This window comes from Astatotilapia calliptera, chromosome 15 (genome assembly GCF_964374335.1).
Source record: "Astatotilapia calliptera chromosome 15, fAstCal68.1, whole genome shotgun sequence".
In the NCBI taxonomy this organism is placed as follows: domain Eukaryota; kingdom Metazoa; phylum Chordata; class Actinopteri; order Cichliformes; family Cichlidae; genus Astatotilapia; species Astatotilapia calliptera.
Genome location: NC_137436.1, coordinates 25596313 through 25620061, shown reverse-complemented (window position 1 = coordinate 25620061; position 23749 = coordinate 25596313). Strand labels below are relative to the sequence as shown.

At 42.2% G+C, this 23749-nt stretch overlaps 2 protein-coding genes and 1 long non-coding RNA gene across 11 annotated transcripts in view; 1 reads left to right on the top strand and 2 right to left on the bottom strand.

Moving 5' to 3' along the window:
* Nucleotides 1-4517, bottom strand: part of pex7 (peroxisomal biogenesis factor 7) — a 46367-nt gene extending 41850 nt beyond the window's left edge. Inside the window, exons 1-6 of one of the 7 annotated variants that reach the window (XM_026142408.2) lie at nt 4447-4517; nt 3707-3840; nt 3319-3376; nt 2602-2752; nt 2457-2534; nt 2272-2380 (exon numbers count right to left, since the gene is read on the bottom strand). In XM_026142408.2, coding sequence (XP_025998193.1) covers nt 2272-2380; nt 2457-2534; nt 2602-2752; nt 3319-3376; nt 3707-3821 — 511 coding nt within the window. In that variant the 5' untranslated portion in view covers nt 3822-3840; nt 4447-4517. The other 6 variants (XM_026142407.2, XM_080290166.1, XM_080290167.1 and 3 more) reach the window with 6 other exon arrangements.
* Nucleotides 4518-5114: 597 nt separating this feature from the next.
* Nucleotides 5115-9431, bottom strand: LOC113006397 (uncharacterized). Its single transcript, XM_026142351.2, has 3 exons — nt 9296-9431; nt 7752-8027; nt 5115-7594 (listed from the first exon to the last, which is right to left on the bottom strand). The coding sequence occupies exons 1-3, from the start codon at nt 9423-9425 to the stop codon at nt 6921-6923; spliced, it is 1080 nt and encodes a 359-aa protein (XP_025998136.2). The 5' UTR covers nt 9426-9431; the 3' UTR covers nt 5115-6920.
* Nucleotides 9388-18103, top strand: LOC145420699 (uncharacterized). 3 transcript variants are annotated; one of them, XR_013902017.1, is made up of 4 exons: nt 9388-9513; nt 12121-12193; nt 14413-14586; nt 15260-18103. It is a non-coding gene; the product is annotated as an uncharacterized LOC145420699 (long non-coding RNA). The 3 variants fall into 3 exon arrangements; XR_013902019.1 differs by lacking the exon at nt 9388-9513 and adding an exon at nt 9543-10367; XR_013902018.1 differs by lacking the exon at nt 9388-9513 and adding an exon at nt 9543-11060.
* The last annotated feature ends 5646 nt before the right edge of the window (nt 18104-23749 follow it).

The following is a 23749-nucleotide window of genomic DNA, read 5'->3' as shown; positions in this document are numbered from 1 at the left end:
CACTGTCCTGGGCAGTTTGAAGCCGTAACCTGATATTTTACAGACCAGAAAATATTATGAGTTCCCAGAGTTGAGAATAAGTCAATAAAAAAAAAAAAGCGGAGAGATCAAAAATCAAATCAAATGAAAACAAATATGAAGCATCAACCACAACAACAAACCCCAGAATTACAGCCTCCAAGTTCATCTGTGGCACCGGTCATCATATGGTGCCAACAACAAGGAGCCATTAATCACACATCTGTCACAGGGATCACTGACACATACTCAGAACTCAGATCTGAACACAAACACCATATTTTACTTGTTTTAATTCAGCACCGCCATCATGAAAAATAAATTCTCAGAAATTTGTTCAAAAATCAAATGAAAAACATCCAGAACTTCCTTAAAAATCACATCTGAGGACTGCTGGTGCATGCATGAGTCCACTGCAGCACACTTCTAATAACTGAACCCAACCTGAACAGACCTTTTATAGCACACAAACACAGGATTCAACAGTTGGGACCCTCACGGATTGTCCCAGCTGTGTGTTCTATATACACTCAATCAAAAATAAAGACTCATTTAAGGTCAAATGGTTGGACCTGGACTACCCCGTGAGCAGCGGGGGGTTAACATCTTCCTGCTTTGAGAATCTCATCAGAGACCTCCGCTCGCTCACAAACCAATTAACCCAAACTCATTGGCCGAGTCACGTGACAGACAGCACCTCCCAAACCGAGCTCGAGCTGAAGGCGGCTGCTGCAGATTGGATGATGAATTGCTGCCCCTGTATGAAGTTTAAACACACTCCCAGGAGATCATCCAAATGCTCCCTCTGGCTACAAACTCACTCACATCACTGTGTGGATGAAAACTTTCTCGACAGACACACAAGAAAGCGACTTCTCAGACTTTTACATGCTTCTCTGGTCTTACTGACCACTCTTTATCCAGACTTGAGGCCAGGTAACCTAAAGTGCACATCTGCTGGAGGACACATGAAAGCTCCACACAGTCTCCACCCAACCAGGAACTAACTCTTTAAGCCCTGCACCGCAGCACCTTCGACTTATCCTTCAAAGATGATGCCTTTGATTTATGCTCGTGTGGGACAAGTTTTATAGACTTCAGGCTACTGTCTACTGTCGCTGACCCCAAACATCTGTAGGTCTGAGAGCAGGAAGTTAAGTTTCAAGCTGTTGCAGAGTCTCTGAGAATCTGTCAAGTCCTGCTCTGACAGCGGATGGCGATGTCTCCAGCATGACCCAATGAGACATGCAGCAGTCTGACGTCACTGTGGAGCGCACTGCTACAGCAGAAGCAGCAAACAGAGCCAGGAGGACTGCTTTAAAGATCCCACCACTCAACAATCAAGCACAACGACAGAGAAAAATCACTGTGACAGAGGTTTGGAGGAGATCCCCAAAGCAGTCAACCTATTACCACAGTCTCCTTCATAATGGGAGAAAACCCCTAAAATGCTTCACTGCTTGATTAGCCACAGAAGTGCCACAGGAAACAGGAAGTGCATCATGCAGAAAATCTAAAAACACATGCAACCTCAATCTTGGACGGCAGACTCGTGCACCCAGCGATGACATCGCAGTGACAGAGACACGCCTCCTGCTACAAACTACACCCCTGTGTCTGCATCAGCACCAAAGCAGGTTTAAATCAGAATCAGAACTAACTAACTCTAAGGAAATTATGTGGGTTACAGTTGCTCCAAGGCAGCAACAATAACAGACTAAACTAATTAACTAATACAATATGTTACAGAATTTGCAAATTTAAGAAATAGCACTAATATGCAAATCACCCAGTTATAAATATCAAGAATATTGAATATACTGTGCTTTAAGAATTACATTATTAAAGCACAGTTCTTTCCACGTCGTGTTTAAATTACAGATTTACGTTCGTAACTATGAATTCCTACTAAGACTAAAACCTTCAGTAGTATACTTACTAGCATCATGCAGACTCACCTCACTTCCTACACTGCACACGATGAGGAAAACCTCCAACAAACAACACGAGTGAATACCACGAAAACCTCCAGAGCTCAGGTGCACTCGTGCTCGCAGACAGACACCGAGAAAAAGCTTCATGACATCAAACATTTCCTCCTTTGTAGCTTTAAATCCAAAGTGAAGCTGAATCTGAGCGGTCTGAAGCAAAGTTCAAAAAATGTTCAGACGTGCTTCCAAAAACCATCACAACAACGCCATCTAATGGTGAAAGCAGCCACTTTAAACCCCTCTGACAGGCCAGCCGACTCACCTGAGGCAGATGCAAAGCAACCTGGGATGTGAGGAGACCAAATGGTGCTGTAGATGACCCCTTCATGACCTCTGAGGGTGGTCAGCGATGGACTGAGAGCAGGGTCCCACTGACAGAGATAAAACTAACATGAAGAAGACAGAACGCAGACGGAGAGGGGAAGAAAGGAGAAACTTTCATCTTACCACTTTCACCGTTTGATCCCACGATCCAGAAACTATCAGGCTTTCTCCTCGAGTCTGACTCCAGTCCACAGTGTACACCTGCACACACGTCACAGTCAGAACACCTGTGTGTGTGTCTGTGTGTGTGTAAGCATGTGTGCGTTACCTCCTGTGTGTGTTCTTTGGCCACCCTCAGTGGAGCACTGTGATTGGCTGTATCCCACAGCTGGAGGCTGCCATCGCCGCCGCCTGCCACCAAAATGTGCTCATTAGCTTCACTCCATGCCACGTCGAACAGGCCGTCACTCCACTCCCAGCTGAGACACACACACACGAGGATGACATAAAAACTTAATCTTTGACCTTTGACTGAATTCTTGTTTCCTTTATTCGACTTTAAAGGATTATTTCTGGGGGGGTTTTAATGGTGTTGTGAAGCAGTCGCCTCCAGCACGGAGCTATGCAGCTTCCGACAAGTCTCTGTGTTTCAGTCTTCCCCAGATGTGGAGTCAACAACCTCAGAAATGGCACACTTCACACAAAGATTTCATATCTACTGAATAATCACACATGCGTCATCATTCAGAATGCAGATGAGGAGGAATGTGACTCCTACTGATTTGTATATATCATCTGCATTTTTATTATTTTCTGAGTTTTTAGACCATGTCACTCTCTCAGTGGAAGTCCTGGAAGTCAGTGGCAGTCACATAAAACCAGGGGTTTCTATCTGGTTTCCTCGCAGTCTGATAATAATCTGATCTGTGCTGAAATTAGATGAAACCGAGCCCTAAACCTCCTGCAACTTCTTATAATCATCATCTGTAAGCATAAAGGACAAAAACAGATGTTAGAGAGAGAGAGATGAGGAAACAGATGTTACCTTCTCACTAAGGTGAGCCCGGTCTCGGTCTGATCCAGGACCAGCAGTGTGCCGCAGCCTGTACACACACAGACAGAGTGGATAGGAATGAGAAAGCTGACTGTTTAAAAACAGCTGAAACGCACAGATCTGTGTTTCGGTGTGAAAACCGCGTGATCATCGTCGTCATCGGGGTCTGTTCAGCTCGCTGAGGTCGACGTTCAGAAACAAACAGCACGTCTTATTTTATTTCAGAATATTTATACGGATCAAAAGTCAGGAAACAGAAGTGATGAAGAGCCACAAACTGGAGTTCCTCTAACGTCCGCACGAGGCTCCAGCAGTGAGCATTCATTCTTTATCACATCCAGGTGTGTTCTCCAAACTGTGACCACTGAACTCTACTGACCTGCTATCCCGTAGTACTGTGAGGCAGCACAGGCCACTCTGCTGGGGATATACGGAGACACTTCCACTGCGTAACCGTGACGGGCCGGACTGCGAAACACCTTCACCGTCATCATCGTCACATACAAAGAAACCCTGATGGACAGAAAGGTTTAAAAAGTCTGGAAAGACGACATCGACTATTTACTACAGCATGTACTGTTACTTTGAAGCTTTTTTATGACCCTCAGGCGAAATATTTTAGAAAATATGACAATTAATGTGCACAAAACTTGTAAGACGCCAAATTTCCTAACAAACATTCAGTGCATTTACATTCACAGTGGGGCGGTTTTCTAACCACGTTTTTCACACACGTATTAATCTTTCTCTCGTTCGTCCTCCAGCAGGTGCGATAGGGTCTTAATTAAAACTTAATACTCGGGGATTCCGGTTAACGCGGTCCACGTTTGCGCTCTGAACCCGCCCTGTTGTGTTTTATCAAATAATCCGTGGGGTTCAGAGATGTGAAGCTCTGAGTCTGTTAATCTGTTCACACGTAAGAAGTACGCGGGACTAAAGTAACGTTTTATGACTCAGACCGTGTCTGATCAGCACCTGCTCTCGTGTGGTCTGCAGGTGACAGAGTGACTTCACGGACCCTGATCACATTTAAATTGAAAATGGCTGTCACGTGACTCATAGAAACCAGGTCGTCTCGTGGGATCGAGAGAAAAAAGCTTCAAAACTTCAGAGACCCACAGAAGTTCCCGCTGCTCCTGCTGCTCTTCTCACTCCACTCACTGCTTCTCCACTTCCGTGTTTTGATCAGCTGACTCCGGATTGAACGTGCTTATACTTGTAGTTGTACAGTTTGCCGCCAGGTGGAGACATTTCTTTACCTTAAAACCAACAAGTGCGCTTATTAGAAATTATAATTCTTTAAAAACACGACATTCAGGTAAATGAAGCTAGACAGGTAATGTTACTTACATTTGTAAAAATTTATTTTCATTTTTAAATTTAAGAAAAGCTTTAAATAACTGGAAAACTTCATATTTTATTAATTATAATTTTCTATTAAATGACATCTTTTCTTACGAGATGGAGCATCTGCACGTTCACGGAAGGAGTAATGGTCACTGCTTTTGTGCTTCGTGCAGTTAAAATATTAGTTTTCATTTCCTCAGAAATGACCAAAGATTAGTTTTATTTTTAAAACAGCAATTTCCTGGAAACTGACTTCAAACTGTGTTCAGAGTCTGTGCGCGTTCAGTAATCCACATGTTATTCCAGAGAACAGAAAATGATAGTTTGTATATGTAAGAAAACATCCTTGCAGCGGCAGTTTCCTGCTGAATCGGTGTTACAGCACAAGGATGAAAACTTCAAATTAAGGTGAAATATTCACAGCAGCACACTAAGAGCTCTTTTCAGTCAGTAATCAGGTTTTAATCGGCTCCTCCTGAAGCTCACTTTATGAGTGGTGCAATAATATTTGCAGCAGTCTGCTCAGATGTTTGCATATGAAGTTCACTCTAAGCATGACTCAGCTGTGAGCATTCACTTTAAAATAAAAACACAAATGACTGCAAGAAGAGTTTGTTTGTTTGTTTTTAAACAAAAAAACAAAAACAGGACAAACAAAGAAAATAAAATCAGCTGCAGGACTCTGAAACATAAAAAATGTTCCAACTCAGGACTGAATAACATGGGAGAGTAGCGAACACAAACCAGAGTGAAAGGAATCCTTTGCTGAAGCGTTCAATGCTATCTGGGAAAAATCACGCTCTTATGATTGTTTAGAAATACAGACAGAAACTTTTCTGTAATACAAAATGTGCTTTTCTGCATCACACATGGAGCATTGCACTCAGAACACATAACCAAAGACGCTGTGGCCTCACACTCTCACAGCCAGGAGGAAACCGTGATTGCAACCACAGCTCCATAAATACTGCGTCGCCATGGAAACCAGGAGAAAGCTGCAACTGGTTACCGGTAACAGGTACAAATATTATTTACAATTTCATTGATCATCACTGAATTCCTGATTCAGAGGAGAAAGCAAAGATCACACTTTGGTCTCAGTGTGACCGGCCTTTCAAAATAAAAGTACATAAAATACATTGAGTGGTGTTAACAGTCTGAGATGATCTCAGAGGAACACGAACCAACACGTCTCTGTTTGAGCTTCGCATCATTCAAAAGTCATAAAAGATCCTTGTTCACGTCAGATAAAGAAGTATTTTGGTCGGGGACAGAGAAGAGGAGGAAAAGTGTGTCTGCAGTGCTGGAGTGCACCACCTGCCCTGACGTAGCGTGTGACACTTTTGGACCACAAACTTAACAACAGTAATTAATTTGCTACAAAGATCTTAACAGCAGATCTTTATCACTTTACCTGCTTGCATCAGGATTCAGGCTACATGGACACATGAAGGAGGCGGAGCCTGCAGCTTATTAAACACATGATACAAGCTGCACCCGTTCATGTCTGTCTGTGTGTGTGTGTGTACAGCACGTACAGTAGTGAAGTATTAAAGTGTGTGCTCTGAATGCTTTAGTGAGTATGAACGCTGACGGTGCTCGATCACAGACTCATCTTAGCTCTGTGATCAACTGACGGCTGGACAAACGCAGACAGTCAGAGAACAGGCGTCTGCTTACTGTCCTCGGCTGCGCTGTTTGACCGTCTGAGTAAGACGACAGAATAAATACTCTGTATTCAGATGTAGGCTTCATCTACAAAGGTTCAAATTTTAGACACTTTAGTATCAAATCACCACTTTGACAGTTACAAGCCGATGAAGCGGTTTTACATCTGCAGACGGCCTTCTTGCAGGAATAAAGTCGGTCGTGGAAAAACTGTTTCTGGACAGATTCTTGTGAGAAATCTAAACTTTAGAAAGTCTCCTGCTGCTGAACACGGATGTGCACGTGCACAGAGTCCTCTGTGCAGAAGTTTAAGTTCCCATTAAGTAATCAGACATCAACACTGAAGCGTGGCGCTAACCCTGCAGTGACCCCGATGTGCCCGAAGTCCTGCTTTGTGCAGACATCCGTTTAGTCATCAATGAAAACAGAAACCCAGTATCTGGAGTCATCGGTCAGGGACAGACCATCAAATCTGGAGCTACCTGAATCACCTGTAAGAAGAGTCGGCACGTGTGGAGTCTACAGGGAGGATTCAGTCCTTCCCCTTTGAATGAGCTTCCATCAAAACGTTCGTGGGCTCACTGGAACTTTGTGGCGCCAAACTCGGCCTCGTGCAGAAACTGCTGCATCTTGGTTCGGACCCATGACTGTTTCTCTGCTGTCAGTCTCCTCATAGCCGGAGCCAGGCTCAGCAGGAACAGCGTCACGTCGTCCCTCTGCTCCATGTCACGCTCCCTCTGCGCATCCCTGGCTTCTGTCTTCGTCAGGAATTCCTCCAGCAGGCCGTCGACGCTCTTCCTCTTTGGCCGGAGCGGCCTGGGAGAAGCGGGGCGGCGCTCTTCCTCCACCTCCTCCTCATCGTCCGTTTGGACGAGCAGCTCGTCCACGTCGCCTTCCGGCTCCTCTGTCTTCAGCTGGTTCAGCCGCGCCACGGTCCAGGACAGCGGCGGGCTGCGATGATGACTCTGCGGATCCTGCTGCAGAAGAGGGGTCTGCGAGGAAGAGCGTGACGAAGCTAAGGTCGTAGCAAGAGATGTCACCGAGTGCATCATCATCTCAAACAGCTCCTTCATGTTGGCGTGCTGCTGCGTCTGCAGGCCGTCGTCAGTGTCTGTGGCGCCTGAGTTCACCTCAACCTTTGCTTCTTTGGGCCTGGACGGGTCCAAGCCGACGGAGGGTGGCCGCTTCCTCTGCGGGAACTCTGAGGATGAGGACGAGGATGTCGTCGTGGTCGCGTCAGCTACGGCGAACCCTGAAAACAGACAAAACAATCAGAACTAAATCGATGTCGAATCACGAGAAAATATTAATCAAAAGCCATCAGAGACCCGGGTGCTCGGACTGCACATGGAAAAGCTGATGAGGAAGTACTGCAGGCTGGCCAATCAGAAGGAAGTGTCAGTACGAACCGTAGCTCTCGTCGTCGTCGCTCCGCGTCTCCGTGGTCGTGCTGCAGCCGACCATTTCGGCCACCTGGACCTGAGAGGGCTGTGGGTCCAGGGCCCAGCCGTTGGTACCGGCTGCCCGGGCATCGATGAACGGATTAAGGAACGACAGGATGGACGAGTATCTCCATGGCCGGTAGTTAAAGAGCCCGATGCCGCTCTCGCGCCGCTCCTTCTCACGCTGCCTCTCCCTCCTGTGCTGGTCTCTCAGTGTCTTCCACTTCCTTCTGCACTCCGACTCTAATGTGGAAAACCACAAGTTTGCTTTAATTAAACCATAAAACCATCAAATCCAACAGTTAAACCATCCTGCTGTGTCCACAACCAGAGACACACACACAGAGTCACATTAAACGCTTTATTTTCACCTGCATACAAAAACTAAAACTAATCTTTGCTCTAATTTAGTTTATTCTGCAAAAACTAAAACAAACTCCCAAACAACCGAACTATTTTTGTTTGCTTGGTCATATTTCACAGCAAACTTGTGTTTGGACAATATTCAACATTTGAAGCAATTTGACTGAAAATAACAAACAGTACTACTCACATGTGAAAATACTCACGGCTCCAAACTCCTGTGTGACTTTTAGCCAAATATGAATTTCAATCATAATTTTTGCTTCCAATGGTTATTTTAAAAAATGATTAAAAATAATACAAACAATTAACTAAATAGTATTAATTAAAAGGACCAAAAAAGGCAATAATAAAATAACAACCAATTTTTAAAAAAACAAAAACAAATGCAGAATCCAGATAAATTTTAAACATTCAAACTATTTTTTGGGATATTTTTTACAATTTACATTATGTTTCCTTCCATACATTTATGATTAAACATATTAGGCTGTTTGTTTAAAAAAAAATCCAAGTAATAAAATTTCTGTTGAATTTTATTTTAAAGGCTTTTAAATATAATTTAAAACGTCAGTAATTTCTATCATGTTATTATTAATTTTTAATGTTAAAACATATAAACCCATAAATAACAAAAGCGTATTAACAGCTCCTTTATTCTGTATTTTATTTTATTTTCCTTTCTTTTCTTCAGCGAACCATAATTTACTGTATTTGAAAATTTTTAAGTTCAGTTAACAAAGACTGTCTACATGAATACTTGTGTTACAAACACACATACATATTTGGTCGTCATCACCTTTTTCCCCCAGTTCTGATTACTAGAAAAATCCACTACGACCAGTTATTTCCCAGTAATTACAATATATGAGTAAAAGCCGCTGATTAAAGTTGTCGTAGATTTTCTTACAGTGTTTCTTTCATAAATCTGTGCTGATAATTCTGAAGAGGAACCATTGTGCTGGAGCCGAGAGGCGACGAGCGTAGGAACATAATAAGGGTCGGACCGTATTTGTTTTGAACTTTTCTCTGATGAAAATCTGAATGTTTGACATGTTTTGAAAGTTTTCCCTCTCGCCCACATCGAAAGTGCTCCCGTGTGAGAGCTGAAGTTCGCGCCGGGATCTCGGCGCTGTTCTGAAACTCACCGGGGACTCCGACGATCTCCGCCACCTGCCGCCACGCGTCGCTCCGCATGTTCAGGTCCCGATAGGTCGGGGAGTTCATGTCGTAGAGACTCGGGAAGCCAGAGACCGCCATGATCAGCTTGTATTCCATTCTCCTGTATTTAAAACTCTGGCAGAGCGGAGCCGGACTGGAAAGAAAATAAAAGAACGAATGGGGGGAAACACTACTTCCGTTTCCGGTGCGTCACAGCTCATTTGTATAAAAAGTGACCAGATTTCAGTCCTTCGTTCGCTAGTGGTGTGCGATACTGCATATTTTGGTATCGATCCGATACCAAGTAAATGCGGGCCAGTATCGCCGATATCAATACCAATACTTTTCAATAAATAAGGTGGATACATCATTGAATTCCTAAATCTCAATTAATTTTTATAACCTTAAGTGTTTTTTGTGATGTTTCCTTTTTTATTATTAAATAGTTAAAACCCAGGACATAATTAGGATAAAGTTTATAATTAAATAGAAAATGCTTTCTTATTGTGGCTGCTCTGCGATGCCACTGCAGGTGAGATGGACTCACCTGCACCGCGTCTACAATCACGCCTGGCTGGCTTAAAACCTGTGCTCTGCTTGTGTTGTTGTTAGTGATGTGTACAGCTGGCGAGCTGCAGCGGTTGTACTAATGTACTGTTAGAGAAACCGTGTGATTATTGTAACGGTGGACAGCGCACGGCAAGGACCGGTTGGGGTGAGCCGGAGGCTGGCGCGTCAGCGGGACCTGCCAAGCTGGAGACAGATGTGCGCAGGGGTCCTGCCACACCCGAGGGCAGCGTGCTGTCCGGTCCAGCCTCTCTTCCAACAGAGGCAGCACGCTGCGCAGTACTGCGCGCCGACCGCCTGCTCAGCTGCCTGTGAGCCCCGGCTCACTTCCATGCCTGCTGCCCCGCCGCTGTTTGCCACATGGAAGGCTACCTGGGGCGACGATGATCCGGGCCGATTCCCTTGCCTGCTCGCGGAGGGGGCGAGTAGGTTAGATTCGGCCTCAGGGGCGAAGGGGGTATGTGGCGGAGTACGTTCTGCGATGCGCTGCAGGTGAGATGGACTTACCTGCGCGGCATCTACAATCATGCCTCGCCGGCGTAAAACCTGTGCTGTGTTCTGTGTTGTTGTTGATTGTGATGTGTACAGCTGGCAGCAGGAAAGCTGCAGCAGAATGTACTGTTACAGCAGCCATGTGATTATTGTAAGAATAAATCATGCTGTGAAGCATGAAAATGCCATCAGGTCTGCCGTGGCAGTTTACTTTTTTTTTTTTTTTTTTTTTTTAATAAAATTTTTTCAATAAATTGCGCAAATCAGTAAACAAATCAAAACAAGTACTGTTGAGAAACTATAATACAAAATTTACAATTAAAATTCTCAATAACAATAACTGGTAAAAATATAAATAATATGTAAACAACAGGCACGTGCAGAGGGGGGGCTAGAGGGGCTTTTTTTTTTTTTTTTTATTCTTTTTTTTTTTTTTTTAATGTGTGTGCGTGCGGAGTCCTGTCTGTGCCCCTCAACAATAATATTTAACTATTAATCACAGTTTTGCTAAATAAAAGGATCTGGCTTGCATCAGTCACATGATCACATTTAACCAATGATCGCCCTCGACGGCAGAACGCGCTGGTTACGAGCCGGGAACGAGCTCACAAAGAGCACGCGCATTTTTTCCGGTCCGGAGCTGTAGGAGAAACACAAGTTAACTCAGAGACACAGACTGATGCGACAAAACCAGTAAGTAGGTGTACAGCGTACACTGTAGTGTATACCACCTAGGAGTATGGGCTTACAAGTAGTGCTGTCATATCTGCTGGCTACCTGGCTGTCATGGGTCTGCAGCTCTGTCCACCGTTTTAGGAAGCATATTTAGTTTTAAAGTATTTAGAACATATTTAGTTTTAAAGTAAGTTACAGGGCTTTTCCTGCCTTTCTGGGGGGATTATATTTCACTAAAAAACGATCTAATATGCATGTCCACATAATTATGCATTATTATAATTATAATATATTAAAAAACACACGCTGTATTTTAAAGAACATACATTAAGAAGCAGATTATATTGGATTTATATTTTAAATAAGACAAAATTTGGATTTTACAGCAGTAAAATTATTGTATCGCTACAGTTTAAAAATGTAATAAGCTTTGCCCCTGCACAGAGTGGATAGTGAAACAAATGGAATCATCATAAATACATTATTTCATATTTATTACTTCCCCCTCCTCATTGCTTTATTATTGTAGCTCTAGTAATAAAAATAAAAAAAAAAGATTCTGGATCAGCACCATGATGCCCATAGTATATACAGTATTCTGAAGAAGGTCTAAAATATCACTGTGTGTGCGTGCATGTGTGTGTTTTATGAAATGGATTTTTTAAAAAAATATTACTCATGATATAACATTGTCCAGACATGGCTTGTAAGGACATGAGGAGGAAACAGTAGGAGCTGTGTGAGGCTACTAAAGGCAGTGCTATAACATTTTTCTGTCATCATTTTATTATAGATTAAGTGCAAGAGTTGTTAGGTGTGGATAATTAGATTATAGTTTATTGCAATAGCAAGTTGTGCCTTGTTCTCAGATAGACAGCAAGTGGAGAGTGATATATGAAATGATGGAAGGAAGAAGAGAAGCAAAGAGTGATTCACAGGCAGAGCCTAAATTATTTCTCACAGTTTTTTGTTGCCTTATGGTTCCAAGCGCTGTCACCAATCTTTGCATTTTGTTATTATCTCATGACACTTGTTTAATCAGCTACCATCTCTCCTATGGACTTTTTAATGTTTACAGTCTCAGATCAACACAGCCCTGCCCTCCAGCACTATCCACAGCAACCCCTCAACAGCAACATTGTACCCATCAGGTAAAGCATCGGCTACATTTGCTTTGCCTTGTTGCCCATATTAGATTCTTGATGAATGTGTGTTGTTGTTATTCAGCCTGGTTCAATGTGCCCCTTTTTAACTTTGAGCACCTGCCCCTCTAAACCTCTCTGCACGGCCCTGGTAAACAACTTAACAACCCCCAACGCGTCTAAGTCAAGTCACGTGACAGCGCAACATGTAAACACAGGAGGGGGAAGAGGGAGCAAAGTGCCTCTGCTCTGCGCTGACACAGGAGCAGCGAGTCCAGCGACCTGGCTGTTTCATGCCATGCCATCAATGTGGATTGTCCAGACTGAGAGACCTCTTCTGAAGCAAACCATGAATCAACATGTGAACATGACCTGATGCTGCTGAAGTGAAGCAAAGTTACAGAGGTTTGATTACAGACACAGCTGAGAGTTTGTAATCTGTCATCATTTTAAAAGGTTTAAATTTCTTCAGTATTGAACAGCAGAAATGAGGCTTTGTTTTCGGAGGCCGACAGCAGTGAACACAACAGCAGACTGGTGCGTAATAAGCAGTGAATAATGCAAAAAAAAAAGTTTTGAAGGTAAACTGTTCTTGAAGTACACTGAGAGAGAGAGAGCTGTGCAGGAAGTAAACGTCAAAGTCAGAGAGAATTCATGATGATGTTCATCAAACGTAAAGCGTAGTTTGGATCTTCTTTTGCTGCTGGTTCAGTCAGTTTTGGTTGGAGACAGATGAAACCTGCAGCTTCAGGATCTGTGAGCTGTCCACTTTCAGCGCCGACGGCGTGTCCGTGTACATGCTGTCGAGTGAACGATCCACGCTCTGTGTTTCCATCTTTGTGTGTTTAGCTGCTCTCATTTACTGTTTTATCTGTTTGGTTGTTGTTGAAATACTTTTGGGAGCATTAACCTGAGATCCTGGCAAAATACATTAATATTAAAAATCGATTCAGGATTGAATGAATCAACATCGCTTTATTCAAATTAAAAAGATTTAAATAGGAGAATCCATTTTTTTACACCCGCCTCTAATGCTGGGTAATGTCAGCTGGTCCATGGGTAGCTGGCTGTGAGGCTCAGGGAGCGTCTACAAAGTGCAACACTGAAAAAACGTCATCCATAAATATTGAGTAATAACTGGACTCTCATACAGCGGGACTCAAATGCCTTTAAACATCAGCTTATCCTGCTGATCCAAGTCCAACACTGAGTTTGCAAAAACATGTTTGTCAATCATTTTGTTTGGTTTCTGAGGAAAATGATTTAATAACTTGCTGCTAATACACAACATTTCATCATATTTCCTCATAACCCTCTTTTGTCTGACCATTTGAATCCCATTTGAATTTGCAATAAAGGATCCACAGAGTTTGGTACGGAGCCCCACAGGGGACATGGGAGGAAGATCTTTTGCAAGATCTCACAAAACTAACTCGGGATCTCGCAAAAGTTTTGCGAGATCTCGCAAAAGTTTTAGCCGCATTCTTCGGACGCCGGCTCGAAGCCGACCGGGAGGTCGAGGCACGATGTGATGGGAAAGCGGTGTTCCTCCTGGCTGTAGTAGGTCTCGACCTCCCGTTAGCTTCGAGCTAACGGGAGGTCGAAGGCCGAAGAATGCGGCTAAAACTTTTGCGAGATCTCGCAAAAGTCCGTCTTAATTTTTTTTTTCTCCCATGTTTTTTTTCTCCGTAGTTTGGTGACAATAATGACAGTAGATGGTTGTGTGAAATTGCTGGAAGCAAATTAGTGTGTGATGTTCTTTCAGTGTTGCACTTTGTAGATGGTCCCTGAGCACTGGTCTCACAGCCAGCTGCACACAGAGACCAGTGTTGTTAGTCCAGGTCAGAACATGACTTGTTGGAATGAAAATGAGCTTGTAGTTTGTCTGCTTTAATAATGTGACTGGAAAAAAGTGTGACTCCAAATATGTCCATTTCTTTCACACTTCACGTTTAAAAGTGAAGCCTTGTGGTTGGAAAAACACGACTTTTGAAAATCTATGTTCTGTTTTAATGATAAATGTAAGACTTTAATGTGAAACATTCAGAGTTTTTTCTCTTGTTGTGTTTGTTTGAATCTCCTTCCTGTTGGCTTCAGCTGTTTGGAGTTTCCATTTTCTAAACTTCTACATTCTGAACCTTCTTCAGCTCTGAACAGATGATGAAACACTGAATGATTTCAAGCTCACACTTTGTCTAATAAACTTACATCTTTCATTCTTTATACAGATTGATGGACTGTAGTTTGTCAGAGATCAGCTGTGATTGTCTGGCAGCAGCGCTGAAGTCCAACCCCTCCCATCTGAGACAGCTGGACCTGTGGGGAAACAACCTGAAGGATCCAGATGTGAAGCAGCTGTGGGATCTTTAGCAGAGTCCAGACTGCAGACTGGAGACTCTGAGGTCAGTAGAGTGATGGAGTGAGTGGGTGGTGCTGTCAGCAGTATTGTACTAAACACAGTCAGTATGAAACAAAGATCCAGTGTTTCCTGTAAAGCTGCAGCTTCTCAGTGAAGCTGTGAGAGGAGAATGGTGACAGGCTTCAGGATTGGACACAAAAACTTCCTGTTTCTGAAGTTTATGGTCACCATAGTAACGGCTAACACGCTCTGATCAAACACTGTCAACAGCCAATCAGCTCTCTGAACAAAGCAGCACGCAGACCAATGACTGCATTCATTTCCAAGTTTAAAGCAGTGAAGAACACAGTCTATAGGTGAGGAAGAATTTAGTGAGAGCAGATGTTTGGATGGAATTCCTCCAGTTAACAGCTGGAACCGTCCATCTGGATTGTTGGGCTTGTTGTTGGGGTTCCTACAGAGCTCAGTGGACACACCAAGGTTCTTCTAATGAATGAAAGTCCAAACTCAAACTAGGAGGGAAAAACATTTTCATCAACTTCAATAAAAATCCAAAGATTAGAAAAAGTGAAGCAACAATGAGTCCTAGTACAGTCCCAGCACTGAAGTCCCTGCTGCTCTTTATACTGGATGTGCTGCATCACTGACTGACTGCTGATGAAGATTATCTGGAAACACTTGTTTATCTCCTCTGCTCTTCCTTCTTCTCTCTGCAGGTGGAGGTGATGATGGTAAACAGGACGGTGTGTGTGCTGAGGGAGGAGGAGCTGTGTCCTGATGATCCAGAGAGGTTGAAGCAGCAGCAGCTTGTGTGTAGAGATGCTCTGACTGGGCCATGTTACTGGGAGGTGGAGAGGAGAGCTTCATCCAGCAGTGACTGACAGAGGAATAAGCAGAAGTGCAGATGACTGTCAGTGCTGCAGAGTGAACTGCTCTGAGAACAGCTCCACTATCAGACACAATGTAGAGTCCAGCATCATCCCTGTGTGTCCCTCTGGATCTGACAGAGGATCATCAGTGTATCTGGACTGCTCTGCTGCTGCTCTGTCCTTCTACAGTCTCTGCACAGTCTCTGTCTGACTCTGGCTTCAGATCCTCCTGGATCAAACTCACCTGGAAAGACTTTCAAACATCACTCAATAGATTTGAATACAGAATATATTTGATATATACTGTAGATGTACTTTAGAGTTGCAGTTTGTCACTTGTAAATACAGTCTGTGAGCAACTATGAGCTGAAAGATCTTTCTAGAAATACGAAATGTTTTCGCTCTTCTGTTGCTTTTTCATATATTTCCACAACATTAATATTGATCCCACCTGTCTCACCTGTTTCATGCTTTTATACATAAAACCGGACTCGTGTGATTTGAGGCTGCTGTGGTTGCTGTGCTGCACGTCTTCATTTAGATAATAGAGTTATCTAGTGGTTCAGAGGGAGAACTGCAGGAGGTGGAGCTGTGTTTTAGCATGGAAAACTTTTTATCTTTTAGGCGCAGATACAAATATGACAAGTATCAGTGTGAGATACAAAAGGTCACATCAGTCAGCAGAGGGAACAGTGATCACACAGAAATGTAAGAATAGAAACATAACAGTGAATCTGGACATGTATACAGATGGAAGCAAACAAACAGGATGTAACACTACATTAAAGCCACAAATGGGAAGAAAACAACCCCAAAGGAAAATATATTTGATCTCAGGAATCCAAATCGGATGCTTTAGAGCAGGGATCGACAACCCTGGGCATGCGTGTCACAGCTGGCACGTGAAGGGTTAACTGATGGCACGATCATAGCTGCACTGGCCATCGGGCATACCGATGGTGATTTTTGTTTTTATGGGGGGAAAATGATGGGGTTTTTTTTGTTTTTTTTGTGTTTTTTTGTAACGGTATAAACGATGAAAGGTGGTGGATTGGCCACACTGTAAGAAATATACATAAAAATTACAGTTAATAACTGTAAAATGGCAACAGTAAAAACAGTAAACATTGAATCAAAAAGAGTAATTGATTGTAATATGGACATTACATTTCTGTAAATTGAAAAACAGTGATTTGCTTTGGTGCCGCTTCTTAATGACTGTATCTTAGCTAACAACCCCAACTACCAGATTAAACTTGTAATTGGCTAAAAATAACTTAGCCTACCGGTGAGAGGGACGTTGCTAGCTGGCAGTTTTTTCAAGCAATGTTGAACGTTCCATATTCAGACACTTCAAAAGCTTCAGGAGCATCAGCACCACCTAAATACACGGATACATCCGGATACTCGAGTCAGAATTCACAATGGGTTTTTGGGACTTTCTTGTGTATGGACCAATGTTTTCTTTTCTGAGCAAACCAGAAAGCTTTAATGAGCAGCTGGATTTGTGTCGCATTAACTGGCTGGACACAGAGGACATCGAAATGCAGCTGATTGAACTGAAAAGCTCGACTCTGTGGGGGTCAAAGTTTGCAGAACTACGAACGCTGGAATCCACAGCTGTGCGTGTTCATGGAGCTGCATTTTCACCTGCTGGACATCACTACCTGACAAGTTTAACTGTCTTCAGAACATTGCAGAGGCCTTATTGACAGTATTTGGCTCTACATATCTGTGTGAGCAGATTTTCTCTCGGAGACCTGTGTCTCTGAGTGGGAGACCAGAGATCACATTGACATGTGTGTCTCTGTATTAACAAACATGCCATATTGGCCCAGTTTACTTTTCTTATCAATGTTGTGAGGAGGCCATAAATAGCATTTGTATTTTCTGTTGTACAGTTCATTTGCTGTTATGGATAAAAAGTCTTTTTTTTGTTTCAAAATAGTTGATAACTATTCGCTGATAGCTGCCAACATCTGCGCACAAATATAATTCTATAAAGTGGTTCTATATAGTGTGTAACTGTTAATATAGAGCGTTATTAAATTTATTGCTAATGCAATCATATGGCACACTGACCTCTGAGGAAATTTTAGATGGCACTCGTCACCAGAAAGGTTGCCGACCTAAACCAGGGGGTTTAGAGTATCATAGAGTTTTTGTGGTTTGTTTTCTTTAAGTCATTTCACAGATTTTCTCTATAATTTTAATTCCTTGAATAAAACAACAAACTTAGGGGATGATTTTGTAATCCAACTTTATGTGTGAAAGATTTGACTAAACATAAAACAATCTTCCAACTAAGTCGTCATTCTTATCTTCTGAAATCAAACCAAATGTTCTGTTGTTTCTAAATCAGGGATTGATGAAATCTTTGGTTTCATCCATTTATGAACATGTTCTCATTCATATTAAATCGTAGTCTAAGTCAATCTTTAGAGGGATAAATGTCATTCATTATCTTCAAATGTGTTTCTGTTGTTTTGGGGGGAAGTTTGAAGTCCATTGTTCAAAGTCTGTTAATGAAACTTTATGAAGTTTATGTAGGATGTTTTTTCTATTTTGTATTTGTTTGAATTATTATGTGTTTTTAACTCTTTCTGCCATGATGTCAGGTCTCTCTTGAAAACAACATTTTTTAATCTCAATTAAATTTGCACCTGGAGAAATAAAGGATGATAATAATAATTTTGTCTTCAGGGAATCATTTCTCTGTAAAACAGCTTCTTCTGAAACTCTTGTTACATTTCTTGTTTATTGTTTGCTGGTTTTAGAAAAATGTCATCGTCTCTGTGTGAACTTAAACTCTACATGTGGTGTCAGCTATAATACGAGCTCTAGAGTCTAATAACAATGCTTTTATTATTGTCTGGTATCCAACCTAACCCTGGGCCTCTGGCTGAATGTGAAACACAAGCAGATGTTAAAAACTGTCTGGGTTACACATGCATCACGTCGTGTGCTTCCTAACATGGATATGATTGGAATCTGGGCCTGTTCAACCGGTGCTGGTATCATTGTTGTTTCTGAGACTTTCCGAATCTTTACTGGATAAAAACGTAGCAACTGATGGATTTAACATTTAGCGCTCAGACTGTCCCAGAAAATCCATCTTTCAGATGGATGATTTTCATTGGGACTGGCTTTCTTCTGTATCTGATGATTTTAAGGCACGCTGCTTGTTTTTAAAACTAACTCAAATTATTTAAAGCCTCACACGCCTTGATCCTAAACACCCAGATAAATCTTCTCTTATTGACCTTTTTTTAACTAATATGCTGCGTAAGTTTTCCACATCTGCAGTTTTTGCCAACGACCTGAATGATCACTGCATAGTTGGTGCTGTGAGAAACACTAAAATCTCATGCTCCGAGCCCCGCATCAGTTTTAACTGGGGTCGTATTAAACAGGCTGACAATGTCAGTTTGGGAATATTTACAGGAGAGTTGTATCTACTTTGTGGACAGACACGCCCCTTTTTGCCAGGTCAGGGTGAAAGGTCGGGACAGGCCCGGTTTGGTTCAGTACCGGCTGACCTCCTACATGAGAGAAACCAGGCCTGGGCAGGAAGTCTGGCTCTGATGCTGATTGGCTACGTTTTCATTAGCTGTGTAATCGGATTACTGCCTCCATCATCAAGATCCAATGTGACTATTTTTTACTTTAACGAGTGACAGTACAAACGACCGTAGGAGGTTTTGGCAAACTATAAAGTGTCTCTGCCAGCTGTGACTCCTCAGAGCTACCTCCACACTTAAATATCGACTCCACTCCTGTGTCAGACAAAACTGAAATGTTGCTTTAACAAACACTTTGTTGCTTCTTGTTCTTTGTTCAGCACAGTATCTGATAGTAAACCTCTTGCACACAGCTCTGCTCGTAGTTCCTCGTTACTGATACCTTTTCCTTCATACCTGTCACAGTAGAAGAGGTTTGTAAGGCTTTGAATAGCCCCAACACCAGAAACACGGTGTGGAGCAGGGAAATTATTTTACTGCTATTGGTACATAATCATCATCATTACTATTGCATTAATAATATAATCTGCAGCATTGATATTGTATTCAGAGGTTTAAACAGTGTGTGTCTTTCAGAAAGACTAAGTTGCAGGAGTTGACAGGAAGTTGCAGAGAGTTTGCAGAAGTGAAAGCAGAGTCTAAGTTATTCTGAGGAGCAGGTTAGACGAGGCTATTTGAATTACTAGGTTATTCAAATTGTCTGTTATACTTTTATATTCTTTTATTAAGCTTTTAGTAGAAGTTCTTGATTAAAACATTTATTCAACATAGTACACATAGTTTCAGTTAGGTTATTACACATAAGGATGAGCCTCTGGTCTGGTAAGAGGTCAGAAGTGCAACGGGTGAATTGAGAGAGCATTTGAGGACGACATAGACACACACACACACACACACACACACACACACTCAGTTAGAGAGAATCATTTATAGGTGGAAGTTTAATCATGTTTTGCTTGGGGTTGCAAAAGAGCAGTTTGTCGCAGAACTGCTGCTGATGTGTCAAGATGACAAGAGAGCATCCGGCAGTGACAGGATGTACCAGCCATGAAGATAGAAGACAACGTTCTTTTAAACTGTGTTAAAAGTCATTGTGGTTTTGATTTGACGTATGTATATATTCTGTCTGTGACGTATGAAGGGGCGTCGTTAATTCAAACCCTGATGCTATAACAATCTGTGTATGCTTTGATTAAGTCGAAGATTAATTCCTGTCTGCGTACAGACTGGTCTTCCCACGCGTGTATTTATTAAAATCAATTGTTTGACCAAGATCTTCTGGACCTGGTTGTTTGTACTCTCCTTCCTCAATTATGTGAACCTTAACAACGGCCTGTCCTCACAATCGTTCTCCTTCCTTCTTGCACTTGGCTGCAAATATCATAGCTGAGCCAGTGTCTTATATTTTTAATCTTTCTCTACAACAGAAGGCTTTACCACAGATGTGGAAGTGTGCCTCTGTACTCCCCCACTGACAGCTGGTGATTCTTCAACAGTTATTAATTACAGGCCAATTTCCAAACTCTGTCTTATCTAAGGTTCTTCAGAGGCTGGTAAATAATCAACTTCAAAGTTATCTGGATGAAAATATGATTTTATCTCACTTCCAGTCTGGTTTTAGGAAACTGCACAGTACTGGAACTGCTTCGATAAAAGTTTTCAAAGACATCTATGAAGCGCTGGATGCAAAGAACGACTATGCAGCTCTTTTTATTGATCTATCAAAAGCCTTTGACACTGTTGACCACAAAAAAAATCTTCTGGCACAACTTCACCTACTTCCAAGGTGCGTGGAGAGGATGAGGATCTAACAGCACAGGAACTCCAGCAACACTCAGTAGCAGCTGCTCCCAGTCCCTTGGTTTATGAGCTGAGCTGCTGACCACAGCATTTTATGTCATAGATTACTGGAAATAGGCCTTTCAGACCGAGCAGCTGGCTGGTTCTTTAATGTTCTTTTGGATATTAGCAGTGCGTTCAGCTCAATGGTCTCTCTTCCAGCTTTTTAAATGTCACTAAACGAGTGCACAGGGTTCTGTCCTGGGCTACTTATGTCAACGGTGTGGCACAAAATCTAGATTCATCTGTTCATTTTATACCATCAACATAGTTTTCAAACCATTACAGCAGCTGTTGATAGTATTCAGTCTCAGCTGGCTCAGACTGGCTTTAAAAATACCAAAGTCATGTTGTTCACAAACAGAAAGAGGGTCCGGCTTTATTTCCTTCTCCTGTATCTGCTCAAAGTATTTCTATTGAAACTGTGGCCTCGTACACATACCTCAGTACTGTGATTGATGACAGTCTTTCCTATAAGCCACACATTGAACATCTAATAAAGACACTGAGGCTGAAGTTGGGCTTCTCTTCCAGGAACAGATCATGTTTCACAGGAAAAAGCTTGTTGCTGCCACCTTTTTTTTACCTGCCCTGGATTACAGTGATATGATTTATATGAATGACTCTGCTCGCTCTCTTCATCTGTTGGATTTTGTCCATCATGGGGCATTAAGATTTATAACTGTCTGTAAACCTTTAACACACCACTGTACTCTGTGTTCTCTGGTTAACTGGTCCTCATTGGTCTTACACACGATGGTCCATTAGTATCGTTTTATCTATAAATCTGTTTATCTATTTATCAGAGTACATGTTAGGCAAACAGTTTAGTCATAGCCTGCAGTCTCAGGACATCATTACATTCACTGTTCCATCAGTTCGTGCAGAGCTTGGGAAGAAGGCGTTCTCCTTTTCTGCTCCGTCTTCATGGAAAACATAACCGAAGGATTTAAGGCTCTCTCAGTTGATTTCACTTGCAGACTTCAAAAGACGTACACATGTTTTTGTGAAACCATCTCTGGGAACTTGTTCTCGTTATTAATATGACTGAGTACATTACACAAACTTTTCTTTTATTGTTGTAATTTTAATATGTTTGTCTGGAACAGATCTCTCTTGTAAATGAGACATTGAGTCTCAATGAGCCTACCTGTATAAATAAAGATTAAATTACAAAGTCCTTTGTTTAAAAGTTCCTTCAGCTGCCAGTGGGACGTGCTGTGGCACTATCGGTTGCTGAGCCTTTATATTGTTTGTTAGACTACAAATATAATGGCTCACTGTATTTCAGAATCAGAAAAACTTTATTAATCCAGGAGGGAAACTGAGTTGTCATAGCACCAAATATACAAGAAACAACAAGCACTCATATAAAGTGAGTGTAGAAACAAAGTTATGATAGATAAATATTCAGATAAATAGGGAAATATAGGTATAAATATACATACCAGTATAAAAGGACAAGTATGTGTGCAAATATATTGTGGTGTACAAAGTGACAGGCTGCACTGAGGTGTGATTATTTCTGTTCCACATGTGTGGATCTGACCAAGTGGATGAATTGAAGAGTCTGAAGGCAGCAGAAGGAACGATCTCCTGTAACGTTCCCTCAGACAGCGGGGTTGAAGGAACCTGTTGCTGAAACTGCTGTGCAGAGTGTCCAGTGTATCATGGAGGGGGTGAGAGTCATTGTCCATGATTGACAGCAGTCTGTCACAGATCACCTCCTCCAGGGTGGAGAGCTTCATGCCAACAACAGACTGATAAAACATATAGAGCAGCTGCTGCATATGTTGAAGGACCTCCCTGGGGGTGGCTGTAGCTCAGGTTGTAGAGCAGGTCACCTACTCACCGGAAGGTTAGTGGTTTCATCCCAGGATCCTTCAGTCTACATGCCAAATATCCTTGGGAAAGATACTAACCCCATGTTGCCCTCCGATGCATCCATCGGAGTGTGAATGCAAGTGAATGCAAGTGTGAAGCACTAAAAACCTTAGATAAAGTGCTTGTGTGAATGGGTATGATTGGGTGAATGCACAAGTTGTATAAAGTGCTTTGAGTGCTCAATGAGAGTAGAAAAGCACTATATAAGAACCAGCCCATTTACCATCTGAGCCTTCATTGAAAGTAAAGCTGGCTCAGACCCTTTTTTGTAGGCAGCGTCCATGTTGGCAGACCACTCCAACTTGTGATCCAGATGAACTCCCAGATACTTAAAAGGATGTGACTATTTCAACATCATTCCCACCAGTGCAGACAGGGGAGGGATCTGTTTCTGCCAAAGTCCACCACCAGCACCTTTGTTTTGGCCACAGTCAGCTTCAGATGATTCTCCTCACACCACCTCACGAACCGACCAATCAGTCCTCTGTACTCCTCTTCTCTTCCCATTCCCTCTTTAATCCAGGATCTCAACCAGTTTGTTATGTTCTCTCTTATAACTTAACTGGTAAAGTAACAACACCTGTTTGGTTGTTAGTAACTTACTTTATTAACAATGTTGTGGAAAGGCACAGGCATATCAATGCGCACATACACCACACTTGGTGTTCTCTACTTTACACAGAAAGTAGTACCACAAAATTATAAACTGATTTTACTAAATGCATAACAGTTTATTTTTAAGGAGGTCAAAGTAAACAGCTTTCAGTCCATTTTTTAGTATATTGGATCAAATGTTTCTTTTTCATGTAGTGAGGTTTATTTCTCCAGATAAAATGAAAGTTTATTTGATTAATAGCTTTTGTTCATTTATCTGGAATGACATTAGTGTGCGTTGGATTGATACATCTTGGTAAACTTTCCATTTTTGTTAGATAAATTCGAGAGCACAGGAAAACACAGGGCCTATATACACAGGGGAGTAATCAGGGAAAGAGAAAGGGGAGGGAGACACAGCTGGGAGGTAGGGATGTGTGATATGACCAAAATCTCATATCCCAATATAAAACATCTATCGTCCGATAACGATATAAAT

Coding starts and splice junctions, on each gene's coding strand:
- LOC113006397 (XM_026142351.2), bottom strand. CDS start 9,425: ATGGAATACAAGCTGATCATGGCGGTCTCTGGCTTCCCGAGTCTCTAC. Junction 8,028..9,295: donor GGAGATCGTCGGAGTCCCCG/GTGAGTTTCAGA, acceptor TTTCCACATTAG/AGTCGGAGTGCAGAAGGAAG. Junction 7,595..7,751: donor CGACGACGACGAGAGCTACG/GTTCGTACTGAC, acceptor GTCTGTTTTCAG/GGTTCGCCGTAGCTGACGCG.